This window comes from Camelina sativa, chromosome 17 (genome assembly GCF_000633955.1).
Source record: "Camelina sativa cultivar DH55 chromosome 17, Cs, whole genome shotgun sequence".
Taxonomy (NCBI): Eukaryota; Viridiplantae; Streptophyta; class Magnoliopsida; order Brassicales; family Brassicaceae; genus Camelina; species Camelina sativa.
The window spans coordinates 24,552,509-24,569,228 of NC_025701.1; the positions used below are offsets into that span (position 1 = coordinate 24,552,509).

Here is a 16,720-nt window from a genome sequence, read left to right on the forward strand (position 1 = left end):
AGATCGACAACATGCTTGGGAACGGAAATGTGTTCGCCAAGGTGAGCTCGTGAATCGAGCGATTGGTCAAAACGTCGAACACATAGCATAGCGACCAGAAGGTCGGGAATTGTGACCGCGTCCGGGAAGGACGGGTCGGGAAACATCGACCAGAGGGTCGGGAAACATCAACCAGAGGGTCGGGAAACATCGACCAGAGGGTCGGGAAACATCGACCAGAAGGTCGGGAAACAGCGACCAAAAGGTCGGGAATTACTAAACCCACCGAATTCGAGGACGAATTCATTTTAAGGGGGGTAGACTTGTAACGCCCGCGTCCCGCGCTCCTAAAGGGGGGCAATTTGTTTTAAGGAAATTGATCGCTAGCTGAGCCTAAGTAGCTAAACTACTAGCTCAACTAGCTAGAATATGAGCTGTACGAGCTGAACGTGTTCGATGAACAAGCTAGCTCAGCTACGGACAGCTCTCGGCCAGCTGCGGACAGCTATCGGGCAGCTAACGGCAGCTCGACCAGCTGCCAGGAAGCTGCCACTAGCTCGATCAGCTGCCAGGAAGCTCGACCAGCTGGACAGTAGTGGACAGTGAACGAGTCAGCTGGGTGCTGGGAGCTCGGTCATGGGACGCGGCAACGAACGAGTATGGGCGAACAGTCGTGACCGAACAGGCACGACCGGACAGGCGTGTCCGAACAGGCACGACCGGACAGGCGTGACCGAACAGGCGTCATGACCGAACAGGCATGAGCGAAGAGGCATGACCGAACCGACACGGACGATCGGTCATGGCCGAACAGGCACGGCCGGACAGGCACGGCCGAACGTGTGCGATCGAACAGGAACGATCGAAGGGTCTCGTCGAACAGGTACCTTTTGGGACCAAGACTTCGGCCAGAACCCTATAAATAGAGGGCGTTGCCTTCATTTCCAGGACACCACGCCATCATCCTTCCATCGTCCATCAAAGCCTAAGTAGAAAAGGGGGTGCGGCTCGGCGAGTATTCTCGTCTGAACTGATGCGCACGCTACCTCTCTATCGAAGGTACGATGAGACGAGCGACGGGTCGGTAATCGGGCCGAGCCGATCGTGGGATAAGCGGTGTTTCGTCCGAAGAGTCGAACTGACCGCAGGATGACCGACGGTTCGATCATAGTGTCGGACCGATCGAATGGTCATTGACGATCTGCGTCCACGGACGGATCGATCAAGCGTCGACCGGTGATTCGATCGCTAGTCGGATCGGGCGATCTAAGGATCGACGATACGAGCCGTAGGTCGGATGGATCGGTCGGGTGGTCGACGAGTCAGTCGGAAGTATCGGCTCGGTCTGTGGATTGGCGATTCGATTATGGGGTCGGATCGTTGGATCGGACCAGGCTCTGATACCAAGACCGGCAAGTCGACTGAGGTTATACGGTATGACCGATAGGTCAATGGACGGTACGTCCGGTACAAGCTTCGGAAAGACGAGTGGTTCGGGAAGCCGATAGAGCAACCGTTCACCGTGAACCGAAGGGACTATAAGTCCCCATCCCTAATATGTGCAAAGCCAGTGGGGTTGGTTGGTTGTATGGCTAAGCACAAGGGATGGTCAGGGTAAAGTTATATTCCGCTGCGTATAAAGGTCCACAAAGCAAGGCCGTGAGCCAAAGCTAAGTGGACGAGTTAAAGGATATTCGGCTAGGGAAAGGGCCGAATGGAAGCCGTGACTGCGGACGCTGGGACGTCCGGGTCGGGGTCTTTCATGGTCCTTCAGGACGTGTGGCCTGTTGAGGCAATCCTTCGGGATGAGTGGTCTTTGTGACGGTCTTTTGGGATGTATGGTCTTCGTGACGGTCCTTCGGGATAGGTGTTCTTCGTGATGGTCCTTCGGGACGAGTGGTCTTCATGACGGTCCTTCGGGACAAGTGGTCTTTGTGACAGTCCTGTTTAGGAAATTTGTTTGGCCTTGGTGGCGATCCTGTTTAGGACATTTGTTTGGTCTTGGTGGCGGTCCTGTTTAGGACATTGGTTTGGCCTTTGTGGCGGCCCTTGTAGCATGTATATGATCCTTGTGTGGTCATGAGGTATTCCAGTACGGGGATATGTGGTTGGTAGGACATTGTGTTGTCTTACGCGAGCCACGTGAAGGAAACCTGGTTAGAAATATGACTCAGACATGTTCAGAATTGTTTGCTCACGACTCTTGGGGGACTTTAGTTCTCCTAGTACTGCTATATTCTGAGACTTTATGGCTTGAGAGTATTGTTGGTATATCGACTTCGGATGACAATCCGGGGGCACGCTGTAGGGTGACGACCCGAGAGATCAATATTGGACTTCCTTATATATTATGGCATGCGGGCTTAAGCCCGATTAGAAGCCAACATTATGGCATGCAGGCTTAGGCCTGATGAGGAGCCAATAAAAACTCAAGGTTAAGGCCTATAAGTAAAGGAAAGTCCAAAAGTCAAGAGCAAATAATGCCTGGAACGCGAGTCTATCGTCTAGAGATGACCTTCGTAGATCGGTCGGAGGAGTGCGGACCGTGGAGATGGTGGCACGTGAGTCCTTGGCTGATGGTTGTTTGTGATTCGAGGACGAATCTATGTTGGTGGGGGAGAATTATAACATATGCGAACCAAAACTATGCGTTTTGGAGAGGGGTGTCGATCGACACCATGGGTAGTGTGGAATCGACACCATGGGTAGTGTCGATCGACACCATTAATTTCTGGCTCGACTAGATTGTTTTAATTGTCGATTTTGGTCGGTTTGGTTTAAGGATTACCATCAAACCGTGATACTTAAGTGGGAGAATGACCTAGGTCGTGTTTTTGTTATTGTTACGCCGTTTATGACAGAGAGAAAAGGAGAGAAACATTGTTCTTGAGGTTTTGTGAGATTTCAAGGCTTATTTGGTGATCTTTCTGTGGGAGTGAAGATCCAATGCTTAAGACGTGTTAGAAGCTTGCTAGGAAGTTTGGATTCGTCGTGGTTGGTGAGAAAGTTCCTGCAAAAAGGTGAATGCATGACCGTGGCTGATCTAAACCTGAGATTTCCTTTGTCTTGATTGTTTGGTGTTGTTTGTGGTGTTTTCTTGCTTGTTATGGTTGCTATAGGGTTCCTACGGATTCATATTGCTTTGGGAATGAGTATTGGACGGATTGGAGATTATGGGAAGCGAGATTCGACTCTCGGCTTGGAGCGGTTCGTGATTGCAGAGTCAGTGTCGATCGACACCATGACAGTGTCGGTCGACACCAGTGAGCAGCATTGGTCGACACTGTGGGATAGTGTCGGTCGACACCAAGAGCTAGTGTCGGTCGACACTTGGCTGGTGTCGGTCGATACCTCCATTCCAGCGAGACGATGTTTGTTTTCCTGGTTTGTTTGCTTTGTTTGTTGATTGTTTTTGGACATTGATATCTCAGTTGCTTGTGTGTATAGCCCAGTAGATGGGAAGATTGCCTCACTGAGTGTTTATCAAATACTCATGCATCCCAATTTGTGTTTATGGTGCAGTTAAAGGCAAAGTCTGATCATGGAATCAAGGCAATGAAGAGGAGGATGTTCTGGAGACTCGATTGATTGTTGTATGCCATTGCTAGGTTGCTAGAGTTGGGTCATTAAATTGCTAGGTTGCTGGTTCTATGTTTCTTGGTGTTTGGGTTTTTAGATAATTGTTATGATTTAATATTGGTTATTTATTATTGGATTATTGGATATTGGTATTGAGTACTTTCTGCTGATTGGTTTCGTTGTGGTTAGGTTGCTAGTGCTAGTATAAGATAATACCAAATGATATTTGTGATAATACCAAATGATATTTGTGATACTCTTGTATAGATTTGAGTATATCAAAATTTCTTGTACTATATATATGATACACATATGATCAATGAGAATTAAGCTTTCATATTCTCTACATGGTATCAGAGCTAATCTGATATTAAAACTAAATTTTTTTCTCTCCGCCTTCTCTTTCTTCTTCTACTTCCTCTGTTTTCCTTTTCTCTTCATCTTTGTTTTTTGTTCTCTGCTCTCATGGCAAAAGAAGCTTCCTCTGGATCGGCTAAATCAGCCCCAATCTTTAATCCCTCCAGTCCTAAATCCTCGCTGATCTCTCTCAACATGTCAAACATCACCAAGCTAACCCCGACGAACTTCATTACTTGGAGGTTGCAGGTTCGTGCTCTCCTTGAGGCGCATGAACTTCACTGGTTCATCGCCGATGATCCCTATATCCCTGAGGAGACAGTCAAACCCTCTGACGGTCCTGCCGTGCCTAACCCCGAGTTTGCCGCCTGGCAACGCCAAGACAAGATGTTGTATAGCTCTCTTCCTTGTTCACTCTCTCTTGCGGTTCAACCGATTGTTGCCAGAGCTACCACGTCTCGTGAAGTATGGGAGATTCTCCATCGTACCTATGGCAAACCATCCCGTGGTCATATCAAGCAACTCAAACAAGAAATCAAGCATCTCACCAAGGACAACAAGTCTATTAATGAGTACATGCGAATCATCGTTGACAGAACTGATCAACTGGCGCTTCTAGGTGCGGCCATGGAACATGAAGACCTGCTTGATGTTATCATCAGTGGTCTTGATGATGACTACAGAGCAATTTTGGAGATGGTCAATGGTCGTGATGTCCCAATCTCTATTGATGAGCTCCATGAAAAGCTTATCAATCGTGAAAACACCCTGCATAGTGAAGAAGTCGTCCCCAACTCTGCTCCTGTCACGACACATAATGCTCAGTTCCGTTCCCAGCAAGGACATGGCTCATTTTCTGGTAATCGTGGAGGCTACTACAACTCTCATGGTGGCTACTCACCCTCTCGTGGAGGATTCCGTCCACCTCGTCCCTACCTTGGGAAGTGTCAGATTTGTGGAGTGCAGGGTCATGATGCCAAACAATGTCCGGAATATCAGCAGGGTATCTCCACCTCTCATCACCAACAGTACTCACCTCATCAAGCATCTCCCTATCATGGTCTTCTACCCTGGCCTGCGTCTGCTCCGCATCTCCCGCTTTCGTCTCCACAATGGTCCAATCAGGCACACCATACGACTGCAACCTCTCCTGACCTGTATCCGTGGCTTCTGGACAGTGGTGCTTCACACCATATTGCTAGTGATCTCTCCAGTTTATCTCTTCACTCTCCTTACACTGGCGGTGAGAGTGTAACGGTTGGCAATGGAGCTGCTCTCCCGATCACACACACTGGTTCCACTATTCTCCCTTCCACCTCTCTTTCCCTCTATCTTAATAATGTTCTATGTGTTCCATCAATACACAAGAATCTTATATCAGTGAACAAACTTTGCAAAGCTAACAATGTTATGGTTCAATTGTGTCCTTTTGATTTTCAGGTGAAGGATCTGAAAACGGGGATAATTCTACTCAGCGGCAAAGCCAATGAGGGAGTGTACGAATGGCCTTTGAAACACACTCCACCCATCTATGTTTTTTAATGCTCCAAATCCTCTCTTGCGGATTGGCACTCTCTCTTAGGACACCCACATTCTCATACTCTTCGCCATATGATTTCTAGTTTTTCTTTACCGCTTTCAAACACACTGTCATCTTCTCTTATTTGCAACTCTTGTTCCAGTAATAAAAGTCATAAATTGCCTTTCTCCTCCTCAACTCTTGTCTCAAAAGCACCTCTTGATATTATTTTCTCTGATGTCTGGACATCACTAGTTACTTCTGTTGATGGTTACAAATACTATGTTCTTTTTGTTGATCACTTCACCCGGTACTCCTGGCTATATCCATTGAAAACAAAGTCACAAGTCGATCAAGTGTTTCCTCTCTTCAAATCTCTGGTTGAAAACCGCTTCAAGACTACTATCACCACCCTCTACTCTGACAATGGAGGAGAGTACATTGCTCTCAAACACTTCCTTGGTACAAATGGCATCACACACCTAACAACACCTCCACACACTCTTGAACATAATGGAATTGCTGAGCGTCGCCATCGTCACATTGTCGAAACCGGACTTGCTCTTCTCTCCCATGCGGGCATCCCGACATCATACTGGACGTACTCGTTTGCCACAGCCATGTACTTGATCAACCTTCTCACCACTCCAAACATGTCGAACACATCACCGTACCAGCTCCTGTTTCAGTCTACACCAAATTATGCCAAACTACGCATCTTTGGCTGCCTCTGCTACCCTTGGCTTCGTCCCTACGGTCAGAATAAATTCTCTCCCAAATCAAAACCGTGTGTTTTCTTAGGTTACTCTTTGAGTCAGAGTGCATATCTATGTCTTGATGTGGTTAGTTCTAGAGTTTATGTCTCTCGTCATGTTGAGTTCCATGAGTCTGTTTTTCCTTTTCAAACACTATCCAAACACAATTCCTCCTTATCTCCTCCTTTTATGCCTTCCGACACTACTTCAGCCTCTCTTGTTCCTGTGTTTCATTGGCCAATCGAACAGTCTTCATCTCCGGATTCTTCATCTGCAACAACAACATCATCACAACCGATCACATCATCCTCAACTTCTCCGGTGTCCCTTGTGTAACCTCCCGCAGCAATTGCCTCTCCGCTTCCCCAACAGCCAGTTAACACTCACTCGATGCTCACACGGTCCAAAAACAACATTGTCAAACCAAATCCGAAATATAGTATTACTACATTTCTCAAAGAGGTTGAACCAGAAATTCATGTTCAGGCTCTTAAAGATGAGTGTTGGCGTCGAGCGATGTGTGATGAGTATGATGCCTTTGCTCGAAATGATACATGTGAGTTGGTTGATCGATCAATGGCTCAGAACATTGTGGGCTCTAAGTGGATCTACCGTGTCAAGCGTCTGCCAAATGGTGAGGTTGATCGTCTTAAGGCTTGCCTGGTCACTAAAGGCTTCCATCAACGACCAGGTATTGATTTCCATGAGATCTTTAGTCCAGTTATAAAACACGCCACGATTCATATGGTTCTTGGAACAGTTGTGGCACGCAACTGGCCTTTGAAACAGTTGGATGTCAACAACGCTTTTCTTCAAGGTCCGCTTGAAGAGGAAGTGTTCATGCAACAACCACTGGGTCTTGTTGACAGAGATTATCCTCATCATGTTCTTCGGCTCAAGAAGGCGGTTTATGGTCTCAAACAGGCCCCCCGGGCATGGTACAACGCTTTGAAGGATTGTCTTATCGGTCTTGGCTTTATGACTCCGTTGCTGATGCATCCCTCTTCATCATTCGCACACGCATTGCTTATGTCTATATTCTTGTTTACGTGGATGATATCATAATCACGGGTTCGTCTCTGGCTGAAATCACTCGCATTACCACTCTGTTTGCTGCCAAGTTCTCTCTCAAACAACTTGGGGATCTCTCCTATTTTCTTGGGATGGAAGCTACTTGTACTCTTGCTGGTCTGCTCCTTACTCAAACAAAGTACATCACTGATCTGCTTCGTAAAACAAAGATGTTTCATGCCAAACCGGTTGCCACTCCTATGTCCTCTTTGGAGATTCTCACGCTAGCTACCGGGACTGTTCTCTCTGATCCGACTGAGTATCGTGCTACTGTTGGGAGTCTGCAGTATCTGGGTCTCACTCGCCCTGATATCGCCTTTGCGGTAAACCGACTCTCTTAGTTTATGCATAAGCCAACTGATGTGCATTGGGTTGCTGTGAAGCGTGTCCTTCGTTACTTGGCTGGTACTCCTCACAAAGGCATCTTTTTCTCAGCCTCGACTCCGCTCTCTCTTCATGCGTACTCTGATGCAGATTGGAAAGGCAACCATGATGATTACACCTCCACTGGTGCGTACATTTTCTATCTTCGCAAACAACCTATTTTCTGGTCCTCATAGAAACAGACTGGTGTCTCTCGGTCCTCTACTGAAGCAGAGTATCGGGCTCTTGCAAATGCAGCGTCAGAAGTTAAATGGCTCACCTATTTAATGACTGAGCTTGGTTTGCACTCTCCTCTTGTTCCAGTTCTGTTTTGTGATAATATTGGAGCTACTTACTTGGTGGCCAATCCGGTTTTCCACTCTCGGATGAAACATCTGGCTCTTGACTATCATTTCGTCAGAGAACAGGTTCAGGCAAAGGCTCTTCGTGTCTCTCATATTTTCTCGGCTGATCAGCTTGCTGATGCCTTGACCAAACCGCTTACTCGAGCGCGTTTCCTTCAGCTTATTTCCAATATTGGACTTTCTTCTCGGCCTCCATCTTGAGGGGGCATGTTAGTATAAGATAATACCAAATGATATTTGTGATAATATCAAATGATATTAGTGATACTCTTGTATAGATTGGAGTATATCACAATCTCTTGTACTATATATATGATACACATATGATCAATGAGAATTAATCTTTCGCATTATCTATAGCTAGTGGGTATGGGATCATTAGTTTAGAATATTTACTATTATTAGTAGTATTATTATTATTATTATTATTATTATTATTATTATTATTATTATTATTAAAAAAAAAAACAGGTAAAGTCGTTTCATTCCTTAACTATAAAACAAACGAAATAAAATCCAAAGCGTTACATGAATCCAAATCTCAATGGACTAAATTAGGAAGGCATAACATTTATCGTCATGTCAATGATGATCTTGTTTAGCTTCAAAAGTGATGAGCTCCTAAAGGCAAGGCTGGAAATCAATATACGATTGTTATCAATGCTCTTTAGTGACACTTTGCACTCAGCATCATAGATTATGAATCTCATTTTTATTGATTTCTAACCATTATTATAATAATTATTTAGAGTCTATCTAGACTCAAATAGTGACTTTAGTGTTTGTAAATACATTTTTCAAGTCTTGACAGGTTTTAAAATGTTATAGAGAAATTGAAAAGTTTATTGATCATTTTAGATGTTTGAAGATGTAGATCGTGCCGGAAGTTTGGTATTCATGGACAGGCTTCTCGATATCGTGGTGTACCACAGGAATTTTTTTTAATAATTATTAAGAAAATTATATATTTTTGTGTTTTGGTTAATATTTAGATTTTATGGATTGTATTTTTTGTGTTTAGTACCGGTTAGGATTGGCGTCACACCTCTTGTTAACTCATTTGATATCAGACTAAAATATTATGTATTTTAGTAGACCAAGCTGTAAAAAACTATATAATCATATTTGTGTAAATTTTAATCTGCTCCATAACATGATTCGTAAATTTTTTAATTTTTTAGCAAGTTATAAAATATCTATAATATTTAAATTATGGATATTAATTTATTTTAAAATTATTTTAAGTATGTTTTTTGGATATTACAAATAATAACTTCAGATTTTAAAATTTATTTAAATGGCAAGGGTTTAATTATGTAAATTTTACAAATAAATGGTTACATTACCAAATGTACTTCTGAATTAATAATAGGGGATGATGAAATATATAATAAATGATCAAAGAATTTTTGTATATTTGTATTTTATATTTCCAGTTACATATATCAGTCTTTTTAACATAGACAAATCTCCATAATAAATTCTAAATATTAAGGAGTTTTTCGTAAATATTATGCAATTTCACTGTAGCTAGACTTTTTCCACAGTTGAACATCAAGGCTTTGAAAGAGTCAATCTCGGATAGTAGAGTAACAGTTGCCAAGAATCCGATCAACAGACTAATCTGGGTATTATTTGGCAAAGATGCTTGACCAGTCGAAGAGGAAGGGCTTCTTTCCACAACTGAAATAGAATCTGAACATAATCCGGAGAAAATCTGAACATTATTATTTTTGTTAATCCTAAACTAATAGTGGATAATTAAATCTGCTGGCTGCTGCATATCTCCATACGTTAGTTTCGTTAAATCTAAGCCTCGTGCAATCTCCCCCTTTTATTTATTAAAAATATACAACTTAAGTTTTGTAGACTTTATAAAAAATATAAATGGTTACAAATGCATACTAATAGGTTATATATAAGATATACATTACCCCTGTACTCTTCATAAGATAACTCTTTATATATAGATAATAAATAATAAATCCATAAATCGTGGAGTATATAGATAATAAATAATAAATCCATAAATTGTGGAGCAAATATATCATGAAGATCACAACATTGTTATTTCAAATGATCTTCTTTTTAATAAAAGAAAAGTACATAACATAGTTTATATTATTTATATTATAATATAAAATAAAGAGAAGTACACAATATAGTTTATATTATAGTGATTAAATTATATTATTTAATTTAAAATTATAATCGCGGAGTTATTTCAAATGATCTCCTTTTTAATAAAAAGAAGTACACAATATAGTTTTTGTAGACTTTATATTTTTAATTAATTATAAATGATTACAAATAGGTTATAGATAGGTTATAGATTAATTCATATATTAATGGTTACACCTAAATATTGGGTGCAACCTTAATTGGAGATATTCCAAATTGATAATTGATATATTAATGGTAATAAATAAAATCATGGATCTTTCAAACTGTATTTTCAGAAGATTTTAGTCATATATCAAGTTGTTTCCAAAGATCTTTAAACACAATATTAGAAATTTACTTTCCACAGATTTTATTGATAAACCATAACGTTCAATAAAAATTAAGACCATGCTAGAGCACAGATTGAATTTTGTTTTTATATTATAATTTTAAGACTTACAAACTCAAGCACGAGTTAAATTTTTATATACTCTAGCACGGAAGCTGCTGGACACACTCTAGCACGGATTAATAATTTTATATACTCTAACACGGGTTAAAATTAACAATATAAGACTTACATAATACATTTATATTTCATGAATAATATTTACAATAAAAATTATTTGCATGAGTTGCATCCAAATAATATTATATACAATTACATATATAATATTTTAAAAATAATAAAATGTATTTCAACCCGTGTTGTAGCACGGGTCCAAATCTAGTCTGAGTATTATTTGGCAAAGATGCTGAAATAGAATCTGAACATAATCCGGAGAAAATCTGAACATTATTATTTTTGTTAATCCTAAACTAATAGTGGATAATTAAATCTGCTGGCTGCTGCATATCTCCATACGTTAGTTTCGTTAAATCTTAGCCTCTCTTCTGTAATTATACGACTAACACGTTGGATGAAACACAAAACATTGACATCTCCACGTTGTTATGGTAATATGGATTTGCGCCATTGTAATTAGGCACGACCCCTAATATGTTTGTTTACCTTGCATTCGTTATAGTCATCATTGGTGTTCTTAAATTTCTCCACGTGGTTCTTATGTTGCATTATTTTTGAATTCAAAGTATTGGAAAACTCTTGTAATCATTTTCCTCAGGATCAATAAAGTTGAGTTTTTTTCTCTGATGATATACATATACGTATGCACACTTCTAACCCAAAAAAAAAATCAATATAGAATCAATAATAACGAAAAGAAAAAGTTTCATATAAAAGAGGTTACTATCAGAGGAAAGGAGTAGACAACATCTGGAAACAACTCTGCGGAGTGAATAAAAAGAACCAATCTGCTTGGTAATGATGCTACCATCATCAAGTTTAAACACACTATCATAATCCCCGTCACTAAAGTAGATAGCATTCTCCAAACATCCATAGTACTCGGAGGCTAAGACAGTAAAACAGCTGTCCGTAGCTACAATTAGTGCCTTGTCTGATAAGCCATATATCGTCTACACCCGAAGAAGATCACGTGCTAAGGACGCGGTGACGGAAGAAGCACGTGGAAAATAGAATGTATAAATACTCTGAGTTTGTTATTGTTTTACATTCATGTTGTTTGTGTGTGTAAACAGAGTCGCATGTGACATCTGTGAGTGAGAGTATTGCTCTAGGTGCGTCTAGAGACTCTTACGGTTACATTCAGTTACAATTCTGATATCGATAATAAAGAATACAGTTCTCTTTCCGAAGTCAGGGTTCTAATTTGGGATTTTTTTCCGACGAATTGCAAATCGAAGAGCGAAGATGGTGATGGAGCAAACCTTATCACCGATTAAGGAAGCCGCAACCGCTGAGCAAGTGGAAGCGTCAGCTGTGGAGTGTTATAAGAGACTGGTGGAGATGAATGTGATGGTTCATAGAGTGGAATCGCGATTGGATGCAAGAATCGATACTCAGGATCAACAATTCTTGGAGCTTAAGCAGAAGCTGGATCTGGTGTTATCAAACCTAGCCGGCAAAGCAACGATTCGAGAAATTGGTGGCCCGAGTCACACTTCTTCCTCGATGACACAAGATCCTTTTACTCAGGTAACAATTTCAAACTCGGAACCATGCCGTAGTGATATTAGGCATGCGATAAGAGAAAATTTGCTCAAAAATGTCGAAATAGCTGTGTTTGAGGGCGTGGGAACTTATGGTTGGATAGCTACAGTTGGGCGATTCTTTCGGACTGGGAGATACAATGATGCTGAGAAATTAGCTTTGGTAGCTGTGAGTCTACAAGGTGAAGCTCTTAGTTGGTACAATTGGGAGGTTAACATGAAGGATTTTATCAGTTGGGATCAGTTTAAGAAGAGTTTGTTGCTGCGCTTTAGGAATTTGAAGTTAAGAGGACCGAGCCAAAGTCTTTTTTGCATCAGACAGACATGTTCCATAGCTGATTACGTTCAATGTTTTGAAGATTTGTCCTCACAAGTTTCTGGGATGGATGATCAAAAGTTAGAAGGTATATTTCTTAATAGTCTGACTCTAGAGATGCAGAAACTAGTACATATGCAAAAGCCAAGAAACTTGCCAGAAATGGTAGCAGAGGCAAGAGCAATGGAATCTAGCATCATCCGACGAGTTGTTCAGAAAGACCTGTTATTAGTGGATAAAGAGAATCAAGTCGTACAAAGTGTTAACCACACGAACAATACACAATTTACCACTAACAACTGGAAAACAAAGACGATTACAACAGACTCGAATCAGAACACTGCCAGACAAATAGTCAGGGGAGATCAAAGACCAAGAAGACATCACACGGGTGCAGAGTTAGATGAAAAAAGGAGGAAGGGGATCTGTTTCAAATGTGATGGACCTTATTATAAAGACCATAAGTGCCCTAACAAAGAATTAAGAGTGTTAACGGTGTTTAATGGCTATGAAGTGGAGATTTTAGACGATAACACAGAAGAAGCAGAAGCGATGGAACCAGTAAGAGAGTGCATGGCTTTATCTTTCAATTCCTTCAGAGGGTTATCATCCCATAATATAACAAAGGTACGAGGAACAGTGGGAAAGATGAGTGTGGTTATTATGTTAGACAGCGGTGCCACCCATAATTACATTTCCCCAACAGCAGTTCAGAAGCTGAGGCTGAAGAGTAGAGAGGACTCCTATATGAACGTTACGCTTGGTACAAGAATAACAGTGAATGGTCTCGGAGTTTGTGATAACGTCAGATTCTCAGTCAAGGATATATCATTTACTAATGACTTCATCATCCTGGAATTGGGGCAGGTTGATATTATCTTGGGAATAGCATGGCTGAGCACTCTTGGAGATTGCAGAGTAAACTGGCAGCGACATGAGATGTCATTCCTATACAATGATACAATGGTCACATTAAGAGGAGAACCTGATCTTCTTGTTTCGAAGATGTCTATTAAATCACTATCAAATGGCTACACACTTAACCATAAAGGAGTCGAAGTGAGGTTATCTAACCAACAGTTGGTGCAGAAAGAAATGGAGCATTTGGATCAAGGGATTCAAGCAGTTTTGACGAAGTTCAAGAAGGTTTTTGATGTTCCAGATGGATTACCTCCTATTAGGGGTCAAGAACACTCGATAACTCTATTACCTGGACATAATGCTATCAGTGTGCGTCCGTATAGATATCCACACGCTCAGAAAGAAGTTATGGAAGGAATGGTGAAAGACATGCTAGATTCAAGGATAATAAGAGCAAGCCACAATACTTTTTCTAGTCCAGTTCTTTTGGTGAAAAAGAAAGACAATTCTTGGCGATTTTGTGTGGACTATAGGGTGTTAAATAGGGTCACAATACCGGATAAGTTCCCTATCCCTATTATCGACCAGCTTCTCGACGAACTGAGTGGTTCACGAGTATTCTCCAAGCTGGATCTTTGAGCAGGCTATCACCAGATAAGAATGAGAGAATAAGATGTAGCTAAAACAACATTCCGCACTCATGATGAACATTAGAAATTCTTAGTAATGCCATTTGGATTGACGTATGCCCCTGCAATGTTCCAAGCATTGATGAATGAACTTTTTCGACCATTCTTAAGGAAATTCATATTAGTATTCTTTTATGATATCTTGGTTTACTCAATGAACACGGATCAGCTTATAGAACATTTGAAAATAGTGATGAAAGTGCTGGAGAGTAATCAGCTATTTGCAAATCAGAAGAAGTGCTTATTTGCTCAAAATCAGATAGAATATTTGGGTCACATTATCACTAGTTCAGGCGTATCGACTGATCCGGTAAAAAATCAAGCTATGAAGCAGTGGGTGACCCCAAAGTCTGTGAAGGAGTTGAGAGGTTTTCTGGGTTTAACTGGGTATTACAGGCGGTTTATTAAAGGTTATGGAGTACTGGCACGACCTCTAACAGAGCTTCTTAGGAAAGATAAATTCAAATGGACCTCAGAAGCTCAAGTTGCCTTTGATAACCTCAAGAAAGCTATGACTAGTGCACCTGTTTTAACCCTACCGGATTTTGAGAAAACTTTTATTGTGGAAGCTGATGCCTCAGGGTATGGTCTAGGAGCTGTGCTAATGCAAGACAAAAAGCCTATAGCTTACTTCAGTCATGGTTTAACACCAAAAGAACAGTTAAAACCAGTTTATGAAAGGTTATGGCGATTGTACTATCAGTTCAGAAATGGAAGCACTATCTAATGGGGAGAAAGTTTGTGGTCTATACTGATCAGAAAAGCTTAAAATTTCTACTGGAGCAAAAAGAAGTCACAATGGATTATCAGAAATGGTTAACAAAATTACTACATTATGACTTTGAAATACTTTACAAGCCAGGAATTGATAATAAAGCAGCAGATGGATTATCAAGAATGGTTCAACCGGTTGGATCGTTATCACCCCAGCTATTGATGGCCCTAACCGTGCCTACAGCTTTGCAACTACAGGATCTGTTTGAGGAGATTGATAAAGATGAGAAGTTACAGGAACTGATTCAAAGTTGTCAAGTTGGTACTCAGGTGAAACCAAATTATGAGGTTCGAGAGGGTAGACTGCGGTTCAGAGACAGACTGGTTTTACCAAAGTCTTCTAAATTCATCAAGCTAATTCTGGAAGAGTACCATAGCAGTTTAATGGGTGGTCACTTGGGTGTATTGAAAATGAAGTGAGTTCAACAATCATTCCATTGGGAAGCGTTACTTAAAGATATACAAAAGTTTGTAGCTGAGTGTGAGGTGTGCCAACGTAACAAATATTCGACTTTATCTCCAGCAGGTCTCTTACAACCTCTTCCTGTACCAAATCAAGTCTGGGAGGATATATCCATGGATTTCGTCGAAGGCTTACCTACTTCACAGGACAAGAACATGATTCTGGTCATTGTGGATAGATTCAGCAAAAATGGGCAATTCATTGGACTCAAACATCCTTTTACTGCCCCTGAGGTGGCGAGTAAGTTCATTGCAGAAGTGGTACGTTTACATGGTTATCCTGCATCGATAGTGTCGGATAGAGGAAGCACATTCTTGAGTTCCTTTTGGAAAGAGTGTTTTCGTCTCTCAAGTACCAAATTGAAATATAGTACGACTTTTCACCCACAAACTGATGGCCAAACAGAGGTATTAAACCGATGCTTAGAAACTTACTTGCGTTGCCTAGCCTCTACGCACCCTCGGAAATGGCACCAGTACTTATCTTAGGCTGAATTATTGTACAACTCTTCATTCCACACTGCTTTTAAAACTACCCCGTTCAAAGTGGTTTATGGCAGAGATCCTCCGGCTATCATTAGGTTCGAAGAGCAGTCCACTAAGGTGTCAGAACTGGAAGTGATGTTAAAAGAACGAGACTTAATGCTTGGCCAGATAAAGGAATATTTGATTCATGCTCAACAATTAATGAAGAACAATGCAGACAAACATAGGAGGGACTTGGAGTTTGAGGTTGATACATGGGTATTTTTTGAAATTACGACCTTATCGACAAAACTCGGTGTCCAAGCGTATCTGTCAGAAGTTATCTGCAAAATTTTATGGTCCTTATGAGATTATGGAGCGAGTAGGGAAAGTGGCTTATAGGCTACAACTACCAGATGGTTCGAAGGTGCACCCAGTGTTTCATGTATCACAGCTTAAACAGGTGCTTGGTGAGAGTCATCAAGTGATTCCTCTTCCAGAAATGTTTAATGCATCGGATGAGTTGATTGTGGTGCCAGAGGACGTGTTGGATCAGGGTCGGAACCAGCATAAAATATTAGTGGGGGCAGTTCGTTGTACAAGGGGATCGAACCCCTTACCTCAAGGGTTTTTAATGCGAACGTAAACCACTTTGCCACTTAAATAACTTTGTTTAGTGTAAAATTTGTTTTATATTTCAAAGTTACTGGTGGCACTTGCCACCACCATCCATAACGTGGGTCCGCCACTGTGTTGGATTCACGCTATAATGATGAAGGACAATTAGAAGTGTTGTTCCATTGGCTAGGTTTGCCAAGTCATGATGATTCGTGGAAGTCATGATGATTTGTGGGAGTTGGCTAAGGATTTAAACAAACAATATCCTGACTTAGCGCTTGAGGACAAGCTTCGTGTTGAATGGGGGGGGG

The 16,720-nt window shown here is 41.2% G+C and overlaps 2 protein-coding genes across 2 annotated transcripts in view; one reads left to right on the top strand and one right to left on the bottom strand.

Annotated features, from left to right (window-relative positions):
* LOC104759777 lies at window positions 4,024–5,457 on the top strand. The gene has a single exon (XM_010482664.1). It carries the CDS (start codon window positions 4,024–4,026, stop codon window positions 5,455–5,457), a length of 1,434 nt encoding a protein of 477 aa, XP_010480966.1.
* The window catches only part of LOC104759778 (probable F-box protein At1g44080), a 6,787-nt gene continuing 1,470 nt past the window's right edge, over window positions 11,404–16,720 (bottom strand). The window contains 2 exon segments of the mRNA XM_010482665.1: window positions 11,404–11,447; window positions 11,450–11,611. Of these exon segments, the coding sequence (XP_010480967.1) occupies window positions 11,404–11,447; window positions 11,450–11,611 (206 nt within the window).

Excerpts from the sequence above, each read along its gene's own strand:
- LOC104759777 (XM_010482664.1), top strand. The coding sequence starts at position 4,024 with ATGGCAAAAGAAGCTTCCTCTGGATCGGCTAAATCAGCCCCAATCTTT.